Source organism: Pelophylax lessonae (genome assembly GCF_965119305.1).
Source record: "Pelophylax lessonae genome assembly, chromosome: 2".
Lineage (NCBI taxonomy): Eukaryota > Metazoa > Chordata > Amphibia > Anura > Ranidae > Pelophylax > Pelophylax lessonae.
Window position 1 is genome coordinate 526,825,790 of NC_138769.1, and position 12,260 is coordinate 526,838,049.

General features: G+C 43.4%; 1 protein-coding gene across 1 annotated transcript in view; it reads right to left on the reverse strand.

The window, feature by feature from the left end:
* Nucleotides 1–12,260, reverse strand: part of TDRD3 (tudor domain containing 3) — a 565,755-nt gene that overhangs the window by 352,322 nt on the left and 201,173 nt on the right. The window contains exon 2 of the mRNA XM_082246772.1: nt 7,875–7,959. Coding sequence (XP_082102898.1) covers nt 7,875–7,959 — 85 coding nt within the window. The remainder of the gene's footprint in view (nt 1–7,874; nt 7,960–12,260) is intronic.

Below are 12,260 nucleotides of genomic sequence, written 5' to 3' on the forward strand. Positions count from 1 at the left end.
CCTATGACCCCAAGAACACCATCCCCACTGTCAAACACGGAGGGAGAAACAATATGCTTTGGGGGCGTTTTTCTGCTAAGGGGACAAGATAACTTTACCACATCGAAGGGACAATGGACAGGGCCATGTACCGTCAAATCCTGGGTGAGAACCTCCTTCACTCAGCCAGTCATGGCCGGGTATTCCAGCATGACAATAACCCAAAACACACAGCCAAGGCAACAAAGGAGTGGTTTAAGAAAAAGCACATTAAAAAATATGTGGAAGGAGCTGAAGTTTCGAGTTACCAAACATCAGCTTCAAAACCTTAAGGACTTGGACAGGATCTGCAAAGAGGAGTAGGATAAAATCCCTCCCGAGATGTGTGCAAACTACAAGAAACATATGACCTATGATTGCCTTTTTGCCACTAAGTACTAAGTCATGTTTTGTGAAGGGTTCAAATACTTATTTCACTCATAAAAATGCAAATCCATTAAATCTTTTTTAAAATGTGTTTTTCAGGATTTTTTTTATTGTTATCCTGTCTCTCACTGTTAAAATAAATCTACCATTAAAATTACAGCAGATCATTCCTCGTCAGTGGGCAAACGTACAAAATCAGCAGGGGATCAAATACTTTTTTTCCATCACTGTAAAGGACCTGTACAACATTGCGGCCTTGGGACAGCAAGAGGATACTCCAGATGCATAGAATTACATACTGTATTTAAATAAATAAATAAAACTGTTTCCTAATTTTGGAGGAACAGCAGAAGAGCACGACTCCTCAAAGATAGGAGTTGGAAACATTTGGTCACTGTGACCAGTGGCTCAACTGGCTCTAATGCTGGGGGCAGATCAACAGTAGAGGAGGAAGGCCCATGAATGTGATTAGAGTCAGAACGAGACAAAAACTGGGTAAATGTAACCATAATGCCTTGCATGACTGTTGAAAAGGAACTCAAAGTCGCCGAGCAGAGCGAAGGAGGACTCTGATGATGTAGACCCTATGGTTATAAGACAACCGCACCGTCTGCATCCCAAGCTAGTAGTTAAAAGTTAGCTTCTAGTCCCTGAGGCTCAGATGGCCAAATGAGACCAAAGTCCCTTTAGAGGGGCTGTTTGAACAGACTGGAGATCAAAGGAATGGGAGACTCTTTCTAGGCATGTAATGGTGGGGGGTGGATACAGAGCTTACAAAATTCAGTATATAATGGCAGTGCTCAGGACTTAAGCAATAGCCACTTCTGCAGAAGAATAAGAGGAAAGCAGAAATTATAAAGGTACTCAATGATCCAAACAATGTGATAACTCCCAGTGCCTAATCTGATACTCAGAGTGAGCCTTTAGAAACAGGGCAAGCGCTGAGACAATACCATTATCCTTGGACCTGGAGAGCACTCCACAGCAAACTTGTTACCTGTACTGGTCACACCAGATAGCTACAACTGTAGAGACCAGCTCTAGCAGCGACGCAGAGAACAATCTTGAATGAAAACAATAATAGAGAAAAAAAAAAAAAAACAAGAAAAACTTTTCCAAGCAGAGCTGAAAAGAATCTTCTAGAAAACTAGTAAAAAACTAAGGAGTGCTGGTAGTAGAAGGGGCTATCCTGGGCTTGGTTTGCCAGTGTCTAATCCCCCTATAGATGGCAGTTTAACTCAAAGGTGAAGAATTCAGTTTTCCCTCAATGTATAAGAAATAGTTTGTAAATTTTCTTTGCTTGTAATGTTCTTTAGACTTTATGGACACATTTTGCTAAATTTTAGAGTTAGGATCCATGTACATGGGACGTTAGAAAAAACATGCTGCAAAGCTAGTTCTGACGCAGGGAAAAAGCAGCTGTTAAACGTGCTTTCAGTAGCTTTTTTCCATATGCGTTATTGCACGTTTGGCCACGTTGCTTTTAGCAGCGTTTTTTCTGCCTCCATTCAAAATCAATGGTTCCCTATGGGAGCCTATTGATTTGAATGGAAGTCGCACAGCAAGTCGGATCAGGATGATCCGACTTGCGGCGCGACTTGCACTGTGAGAATCTTGAGGGGGAACTCCACACCAAAAATGGGAAAAAACTGCGTGGGGGTCCCCCCCAGGTTCCAAACCAGGCCCTTCGGTCTGGTATGGAATTTGAGGGTAGCCCCACGCCGAAAAAACGGCGTGGGGTCCCCCCCAAAATCCATACCAGACCCTTATCCGAGCATGCAGCCAGGTAGGGCAGGAAGGGGGAGGGGACGAGCGAGCCCCCCCACCCCCCCCCCCCCGGACCATACCAGGCCACATGCCCTCAACATGGGGGGGTGTTGGTGCTTTGGGGCAGGGGGAGCTCTGCACCCCCCACCCCAAAGCACCTTGCCCCCATGTTGCCCCCACAGGTTAGTGACGTATATATACGTCACTTTGCCTGTGAGGGGCTGACCACCGCAGTATATCTACTTGCGGCGGTCGGCAAGCGGTTAAGGGCTGTCCCTTCAGACATTACCCAAACACATCGTGCTTACTAATCGGTTTCGTAGCAAGTAGTGAAGGAAAAAGAAAACCAACACCAAAATAGAGGGGTGGGAGCTGCGTCTGTCAGAGGACTTGGAGAAAAGAATTTTACGGTAAGTTCTTACAGAAATTCTATTTTTTCTTACGTCCTCTGACAGACGCAGCCACTTCATAGTTTCCTCACAAATGGGATGTCTCAAAGCAGTGTAGGCATGAGGGGTGGGAAGAACGCAACCAGCAAAACAGTCAAGATCCAGCAAGGCCAGAAAAAAACATAGCCAACAGGGCAACAGGAGCTCAACCGACAGGAGCTAACCCCAAAATGAAAATTCACCCCATAAAGAGAAAAATCGGATTTTTGTAAGATCTTACCGTAAAATCCTTTTCTCTTAAGCTCATTGACAGACGTAGTCTTCTTGATTCTCAAGAGCTGGGTTATGTTGTCTCCGCAGGAGTAGGACTAGGCAGAAAGACAAAACGTTCTGGCTCCACCTTAGGGGCAGTCCCTGAGGGTATATCCTCCCTCTCTCTGCTACAGGGAATCAGTTCTGTTCTAAAGCAGTAACAGAGAATTTAACCCAACCCAACTCAATGATAGAGGGGCGGGTACTACGTCTGTCAATGAGCTTAAGAGAAAAGGATTTTACGGTAATAGATCTTACAAAAATCCGATTTTCTCTATCGCTCATTGACAGACGTAGTCTTCTTGATTCTCAAGAGCTGAGACATCCAGAAGCAGTGCCACAAATGAGGGGTGGGATAGACAAAAATCAAAATCCAATCTAGAAGGCCCAACCGGTGCCAAACTAGAAGTTTTAAAGGCTCATTATAAACAAAGAATGAGACTCAAAAGAAAAATTTTCAACGGAAAAAAACCCTCGAGGCAGACCACTGGTCTCCTCAAATGGCGGCCTGCAAACTAGACAGAAAAAAAACTGATTCCCTGTAGCAGAGAGAGGGAGGATATACCCTCAGGGACTGCCCCTAAGGTGGAGCCAGAACGTTTTGTCTTTCTGCCTAGTCCTACTCCTGCGGAGACAACATAACCCAGCTCTTGAGAATCAAGAAGACTACGTCTGTCAATGAGCGATAGAGAAACCAAGTCTCTTCAGCAAACAGCAGCCTGCAAAACCTTGCAGCCAAAGGAAGCATCCAAGGATGCCATCAAATTAATCTTGTAGAATTTCGAAAAGGTGTGTACGGACAACCAGGTCGCCGCTTTACACACCTGAGCTACAGAAGCCTGATGGCGAAAATCCCCAAGAGTGCTCTAGTGGAATGTGCCCTCACAGGGAAAGGAGGCCCCTGATCCTTCAGTGAATAGGCCTGAACAATAGTCTGTCTGATCCTTTTGGAAATGGTTGCAGCAGCCGCAGTCGAACCCTTATGAGGTCCCTCAGGAAGGACAAACAGGGAATCAGACGTCCAAAAGGATTCCGCGGCCGACAGGTAAACCCTGATTGCCCGAACCACATCCATTGAATGCAGAGCAAATTCCTTGGGATTCTTAGGCTTCGCACAAAGCGAAGGCAAAACAATATCTTCATTGAGATGGAAAGCAGACACCACCTTCGGAAGAAAAGATTGGTTGGGTCGTAGAACAACCTTATCCCTATGAACGACCAGATAAGGTGACCGGCGAGACAGAGCCGCCAACTCAGACACCCTGTGAGCAGAGGTGGTAGCCACCAGAAAGGCAACTTTCTGGGACAGCAAAGGCAGAGAGATTTCTCTAATATTTTCAAAGGGAGGCCGTTGCAGAACAGACAAAACTAGATTGAGATCCCACGGAGGCAAAGGAGATCTCCTTGGAGGAGCCATATGACACACTCCTTGAAGAAAGGTGCGAATCAGGGAGTTAGTCACCAAGGGATGCTGAAAGTAAACGGCCAAGGCCGACACCTGACCTTTAATCGTGCCCAAAGCCAAACGTTGCTCCACACCTTTCTGCAAGAAAGCTAAGACCCTCGCCACCGAAAAGGAGCGAGGATGCAACCTTTGCGACTCACACCAGGCAATGTACGCCTTCCAGGTACGATGGTAAATCTTCCTGGAGGCAGTCTTTTCCGAGCTCTCAGCAAGGTAAGAATCAAAGCATCAGAGACCTCTGTCTCTCAACACCTGGCCTTTAACAGACACGCCGTTAAATCCAGAGACAGTAAAGCAGGATGGAAAATTGGCCCTTGAGATAGCAGATCTTCCCTCAGAGGCAGCCGCCAGGGAGGACTCATCCTCCTCGCCGTCCGAGTGTGAGGACAGGGATCCCTCAGGGAGGGCAGTGTCCGTGGCAACCACTTCAGGCTCTGAATCAAAAGATTGAGAGGGCATCAGCCGTTTTTGAATAGGAACTTGTCACATGACAAGATCAACTTTGGACACCAGAGTTTCAATGGCTGCAGACAGAGATGCTAGGGTAGGCCGGGATGACACGGATGCACAAACAAGATCAGTGGGGACATTTTCACTCTGGGACTCCATGTTGGCAATTAGACAAAAAAAGGTACACTGGCCCTTTAACCACTTTAGCCCCCCGAAGATTTTGCTGCTCAATGACCAGGCCACTTTTTTCAACTTGGCACTGCGTGACTTTAACTGAAAATTGCACGGTCATGCAATGCTGTACCCAAACAAAATGTATGTCCTTCTTTTCTCACAGAGCTTTCTTTTGGTGGTATTTGATCACCTCTGCGCTTTTTATTTTTTGCGATATTAATAAAAAAAAGAGCGAAAAGTTTGCAAAATATTTACATTTTGACATTGTTAAAAAATATCCAATATATTCAATTTTTGTCATACATTTAGGCCAAAATGTATTTAGCTCCATGTCTGACAAAAAAATTCTCAATGAGCTTATTTTTATCCACTTTAAGACCGGAGGATTTTACCCCCTTCCTGAATGTTGCGATTCGGCACTGCATTACTTTAACAGAAAATTGTGCAGTCGTGCAACGCTGTACCCAAACAAAATTTACGTCCTTTTTTTTCCCCACAAATAGAGCTTTCTTTTGGGGGTATTTGATCACCTGTGCAATTTTTAGTTTTTGCGCTAAAAACAAAAAAAAAGAGCTACAATTTTGAAAAATAATTTTGAAAAAAAAACATTTCCAAAAAAAAAAATCTAAATTTTTAAAAATTTTAGGGCAATTTGTTTTCTGCTACATATTTTTGGTAAAAAAAAAAAAAAAAAAAATCGCACTAAGCGTATTTTGATTGGTTTTACTGGTAAAGGCAGCGATCTGCGATTTTTTGCGGGACTGCGACATTGCGGCGGACAGATCAGACCCCTGACATTTTTTACACTTTTGGGGTACCAGTGACATTACTACAGTAATCAGTGCTACAAATATGCACTGTTACTGTAATAATGACACTGGCAGGGAAGGGGTTAACACTGTTGGTGATCAAGGGGTTAAATGTATGCCTCATGCTTACTGACGTGTGTGGGGGGAGGGGGTTCTGTGACACAGACAAAGATCTCAGGTTCAGCTATGCTGAATCCTGTGATCTCTCCCCATCTGTAACAGATAAGATCCGCCTGCTTTGTTTACACAAGCAGGTGGATCTTCTCACACTTTCCCCGATGATCAGGGAAGAGAGGCGGCAATCGCCGTCTCTCCTTCTCCAGCCCAATTCCCGCTGTGTCTAAACACAGAGGGAGTGAGCCTCCGGCGGCGCGCGCACCGCCGAGATCACTAGCAGTCCAGCGACGTAGGTCTACTGGACTCAGGGGAGCCGACCTGCCGCAGTAGTATTACTGTGAGCAGTCGGCAGGTGGTTAAATCCGCGATAGCACCGCCAAATCGCGCTACCGCTGGAGTCCCCCTTTAGCTAGTAGGACAACTGATGATAGCTAAATGTGTCTGAAGAATGCCTAAAAGGACTAAAGACCCCCTTACTGTACCAGAATAGGATTAGAAGCCGCTCTCCACGCTGTCTGCAGCAAGTGAAAACTCCTGGGAGGAAGTGACCAAATATCATTAGAGGCCATTCTCCCCCTGAGCCACAATAACATGGTGCCATAAGAAAGTATAGGGAAAATGGCTGCCGTCCATACAGTGCAGCCTGCCCACATCCAAGATAGTGCTCGAAAATGTAGCTAAACACACAGCAAGGCAGAAAATGGCTGCTGCCCTTACAATGATGCAGCCTGGCTGCCCACACCCAAAATGGCGGCCGAACACGGCGTCATCGATCAGGAGTCCTGGGAACAAGGCCACCCTGGGAATCCACCACAGGGAACCCCCCCAGGACAAGGTAGTAGCTATCCACCCTCCTCCCCAGGTGTTAGACGCCGTTTAAGTGCCCCTATTAGGAGCAGGGAGGGCAGGACCTGTCCTGACAGGCCAGGGGGATCTTACAGAGACTGCAGCTCTGACATCCCCAGGAGTGGGCCCAGATGTCCCCCACCGATGACTGTCCCAGGGACACAGGGGGGCAGTAGCACTCACCGTACCATGTACTGCAGGCTCCGCTCCGAGGAAGCTCACCTACCACCCTGAGTGGGGGTGCTGCCAGCCAAGAAGAGCATGCTGCATCCAGGGTGATGCATCCCAGCAAAAACCTCTGTTCGCAGGCTCGTCCCCATCCGTCGGGGCACCGTCGTGGCGAGGCCTGGGCGGACCACAACCTGCTCACGCTCGTTGGCCAGGCTGGGAGACCATAAGGATCTAGATTATCCAGTGGGAAACCCCCGCCCGGCTGTCGCCTGTAGTTCACCAGGAGGATCCCCCTGACACTAGCTAGCGATAGTGAGTAAAGAAAAATAAACAGAAGCATTTCTGTTTATTTAAATAAAAAACTGCAGGGAAACCTAGGTCCTACTCCTACGACTAGGCAGCAAGAAACTGATTAGTAAGCACCATGTGTCTGGGGTAATGTCTGAAGGGACAACCCCTAAGGGTGTGTCTAGTGAAAAGTTTTTCTAATAGTTTCACTGCCTAGTCTTATTCCTGTAGAGGGTGCATTACCCATTTGTGAGGAAACTATGAAGTGGCTGCGTCTGTCAGAGGACGTAAGAGAAATGTTGATTTCCATCCTGTTCGAAATTCTTGCATCCCTCTCCAATGGCATCTTATTTCATAATGCACAGAAGAATCTGGTAGAGGCTCTTGGCTGTAATACAACCCAGGAGCATTTCATAATCTATTTTTATCATTTTTATATTTTATTCTGCATAAGTTGAATTCTTAAAAGCTTTTTAAGAAGCTGGAACACAACACTATTGGGTTAATATCACTATTTGATGCAGGCGGGGCTGCTCTGAGACATGATGCTTTAATGTGCTAGAGAAGGAGTTACAGGAAATTATCTGCACTCCAGGCATGACAGAAAACCCAGAATGGTGTTCTTCCGCAGAGCTACAACTTATCAAAGAATTAGGTTATTAAATCAAAAAATGAACTTACATTGAGAGCAACAAGTAGAATAGCACTTTTATTCACTTTATCTGATGAACCTCTACAAGCTTCAAATCCCTCTTCAGTAAGATACCTGTTAAAAGATATATAAAGAACATTTCATTACAAGCTAGTCTGATAGAAAGCATGCTGTTATAAACTGATACGTTTCGGACACATTATAGCTACGTACAGAATATCTATTGTATAAAAACTTCAGGACATGCACCCTGAAAATGTTCTAAAAACAACTTTTGGAAGTTCCTTCAAAACTAGTAAACTAGAAGGCAACGCTTTGGAAAACTAAGTATAGACCAGCCATGGGGTCAATATGTCTCCTTACATTGAGCCTGGGTTTTACCCACACAGTAGAAAGCAACAGGTTCAGTTTAATTTCCGACTGACCCTCAGAACATAATCCCAGTATCTTAGCTCTGGGGACACTCATGGTTGCTAGGAGATAAGAAAATGTATCTGTATGTCTGAATATACGGGGGTGTATACTCATAACCCTTCGTTCAAGGTGACAGCGATGATGCTTAGCCACTCAGCACTGTCAAAGAGGGGCAGGGACCGAGTTCAAAGTAGAGTTGTAACTTGGCCTCTTCTCTTTGTCTGCTATCCACTATATTCCATCACTTTTTGTTCCAATAAATGGCAATGAAAAAAATTCCATCTTCTTGCTGCTACTGAAAATAATTTAATTAATGGTTGTTATCTCATTTTTCGGCAAACCTTCCAATATGCTAAAGTAGACATTTTAACACAGAACATCTTGGCAAAGGACACATCCTTGCCACATACCTTCCATTAGCTTCAGTAAGTCTCAATAAACAAGTGGGCTTTGACATCTGGAAGAATGTCTATGCCATTCATGTAGCCACAGTGACAAAGTAGATAGGCTTAGACACTCCTCGCACTTAGACACTCCTCGCACTACGTTTTTGTGCTTTAACGCAGGTGCCAGTTCATCCGGTGTTGCACAACAAAATAGCTGCTGGAAACTGTGCTATAGAAATGGAGTTTACATTAGGTTCACCTTGCTTGAAGCATTGCTAAATTGCTATAGGCAAAAGTAAAATTGCACGATTAATCGGAAAAAGAAAATCTCGACTCAACCCCATCTCACGATCTTAATTCGGCATTTCCACGATTTATGTAACAGTGCAGAGCAGTTCCCTGCTCACAGCTGTCAGAAAAATCAGAAAAAAAAAAAAAAAAAAACAGCCGGCAAAGTGTATCACAACATTGTTTAGCACTGAGAGGTTAAGAGAAACATTTTATCATTCGGTTCTTTTAGATCAAAGGGATGAACTTAGGTCTGTAAATGAGGTCAGTTTAACCACTTAAAGCCTTTTTCTGACATTTGTTGCTTCCAAGTTAAAATAAGTATTTTTAGCTCGAAAATTATTTAGAACTCCCAATCATCATATATATTTATTTATTTATTTTTTTTTAACCAGAGACCCTTGAGATAGAAATAGTGGACGTTGAAATAATTTATGTCACACTGTATTTGCGCAGCAGTCTTTCAAACCCAATTTTTTGGAAAAATAATACACTCCAATTAATTAAATAAAAAGCTAAACAGTAAAAAGTTAGCCCAATTTTTTTACATAATGTGAAAGATGATGTTACTCTGAGAATTGTGATCTTTATTTTAAAGAAAAATAACATCAAAAAAGCTTACAACCCACCAAAAGCAAATAGCTGTGTGACTAAAGTCTTGTGGTGGTTATAAACAACCCGATGATATCCAAATTTAGAGCTTACTAGGTTAGAACAATTTTGACCACCTAAGACAATCCAAACTCATCTCTCTGTTTTTTGTCTTCCAACGAGCTGTGGGCCAGTACATTCCCTACCATGCTGCTTCCATGAGCTCATTACTACTAAAACTACTACTACTAAAGGATTCCAAAGCTGCCCAAATGAAAAACTGTGTGTCTGATTCAAATAGCTAGTAAAATATAAAACGTAGAGATCCCCAGAATCTTAACATATTAAATGCATGGGAGTGGTGCTGAATCTTTACCATTACCATTGGAGGGTCTCATCCCTAAATGGAATAATTCAAAGAGTTCGTTATTGTGCGTTTTGTGTTTTCCCCCTTTTTTTCTCTCTCTCTTTTCCGATTGATTAGGGGATAGTTTTCTCTTTTTATACCATTAAAGCAGGTTGTAAAGGCAGAACATTTTATATGAATGCATTCTTTGCACAAAGATAAAAAAAACCTTCTGTGTGCAATTGCCCCCCTAAGCCCCGCTAATACTTACCCGAGCCCATCTCTATCCAGCGATGTTGCAGGAGAGACTCGGCTGGCCTACCTTCTCCTTCTCATTGGCTGAGACAACAGTGGGGTGCCAATGAGTCAATAAGGAGAGAGAGGGGGCTGGGCCTAGCCGCAGCTTCGTGTCTGAAGGGACACACAGAGCTGCAGCTCGGCTCGGGTGCCCCAGAGCAAGCTATTTGCTGTGGGAGCACTCATCAAGAGGAAGGGGCCAGGAGTGCTGAAGTGGGACTCGAGAAGAGGAGGATTGGGGCTGCTCTGTGCAAAACTACTGCACAGAGGAGGCATGATAGGTTTGTTATTTTTAGACAAAAAAAAGCATCACTTTAACAAGTTTATGAGATGACATGACTGTTCTGTATTTTATATACTATACTATGTGAACTTGCATATATTTTTTTCTGATGTTACTGTAGTGTCAATTTACACGTGCATGAGTAATTTGAAATCCTGATGAAGCAGATCCGTCCGCGAAACACGTCGACCCACACAGTATAATCTGGGAGGATTTCCATGCTACAAATCCTCTATCTCTATAAATGGGAGACACATGGTAGATTTAGATGTGGTAGACACGTCTCCTATAAAATGTTGTGTTTTAATGATGAATTATTAACCAAACAAATAAAGACATATTGCATTTTTAAAAAAGTTTTTGTAATGTATATTTGTCCATTGGAGGGTTTATTATAGTCCCATTATGCATGGTCTTGCTCTTTAAATAATCTTAAAATAGATAACCTATGAGTTGGGGGCAAACAAAGTTAACATTTTTCTAAAAGCCATTTCTGAGGTTTGATGTGATCTACAGTAGGTTTCGCATTTGTTACGGTTTGCTGTTGTATCCATTTAGGTCTCTGCAAAAGACACCTTAATGGGTCCACTAGTATGGATGTAATTTTTTACTCAGTAAGTTTAACCTTGCCTAGAAAAAAAAAAAAATGAACAAGGACAGGACAGGTAAAACTAAAATCACTCGAACATTCCTCTGCAAAATGCAGTTTGATAAGAAAAAAATACGTAGCCTCTTTCAGAGTCAATTTCTCATTCTAGTACAAGGTTGCCAAACTTTATTTGCATACCTTTTAAGGTTCAGTTCAACAAAATATATTTGATTTGAAACTAAATGAAAGCTTAAAATGCAACTATGTATTGGTTCACTGGCTTTCAAATGTTCAGTAAATTCACTCTAAATATATTGTACAGGGGAAAAAAACGAACTTTCAATAAATCAGAGCAAAAAGAACATGCACTAAACCTACACTATCAAGAATAAAAAAAAAATGAATACATTTATATTATAATCAAAATGACAATCTAAAGATCTAAGCGGTTCTTAGAAACAACCTATACAGTAGCTGTCCCTTTTTTTAAAGGACAATTATATTACTTGAAGAAAAAAAAAAAAAACTCAAATCAACAGATGCCACGGGTCTCGTAAAATCCAACATGTATTGGGGCAAACTAAAAAGTTCTGTTCCCTCCTACAATATTTGTCTTCCATTATACGATCCTCCAGGATGTGCAGTTAACAAGTGTGCAATCCAAAATGCCACAGGTGTAATCCACAGATCTAACTGCTTCACTGTAACGTTTTTTCTAAACTGGACATACTCATTATGAGGTTTATTTGAAGTCTCATTCCTGGAATCTAGACAAAGTTGGTGTGAAACTGATTGGATATTGCATAAAAACTCACAACATTCTTTATTCTATCATAAGTGGGTATCTGCTACTGTTCCCAATCAAGATGATTAGCACACTATTGAAAGTTTTTCAGTGTGGGCACCCGGCTGCGACAGCTTGCGGCTTTGGGGGATGGGGAAGGCAGAGGACAATTTATGGGGGGCAGGAGATAATGCTATGAAGGGAAGAGGACACTACAGTGGAGGGGGTAGTGATGTTTAGGGGGGCAGAGGACACTGTTTTGGGGGGTACATGACACTACAATGGGGGGTAATGTGAAGGGGCAGAGGGCACTACTGTGGGGGAAGGTAGCAGAGAACACTGCTATGGGGGCAGAGGACACTGTTTTGGGGGTACAGGCCACTACATTGGGGGTGATGTGAAGGGGGGGAGAGGACACTACCCTTAGAGAACAATGC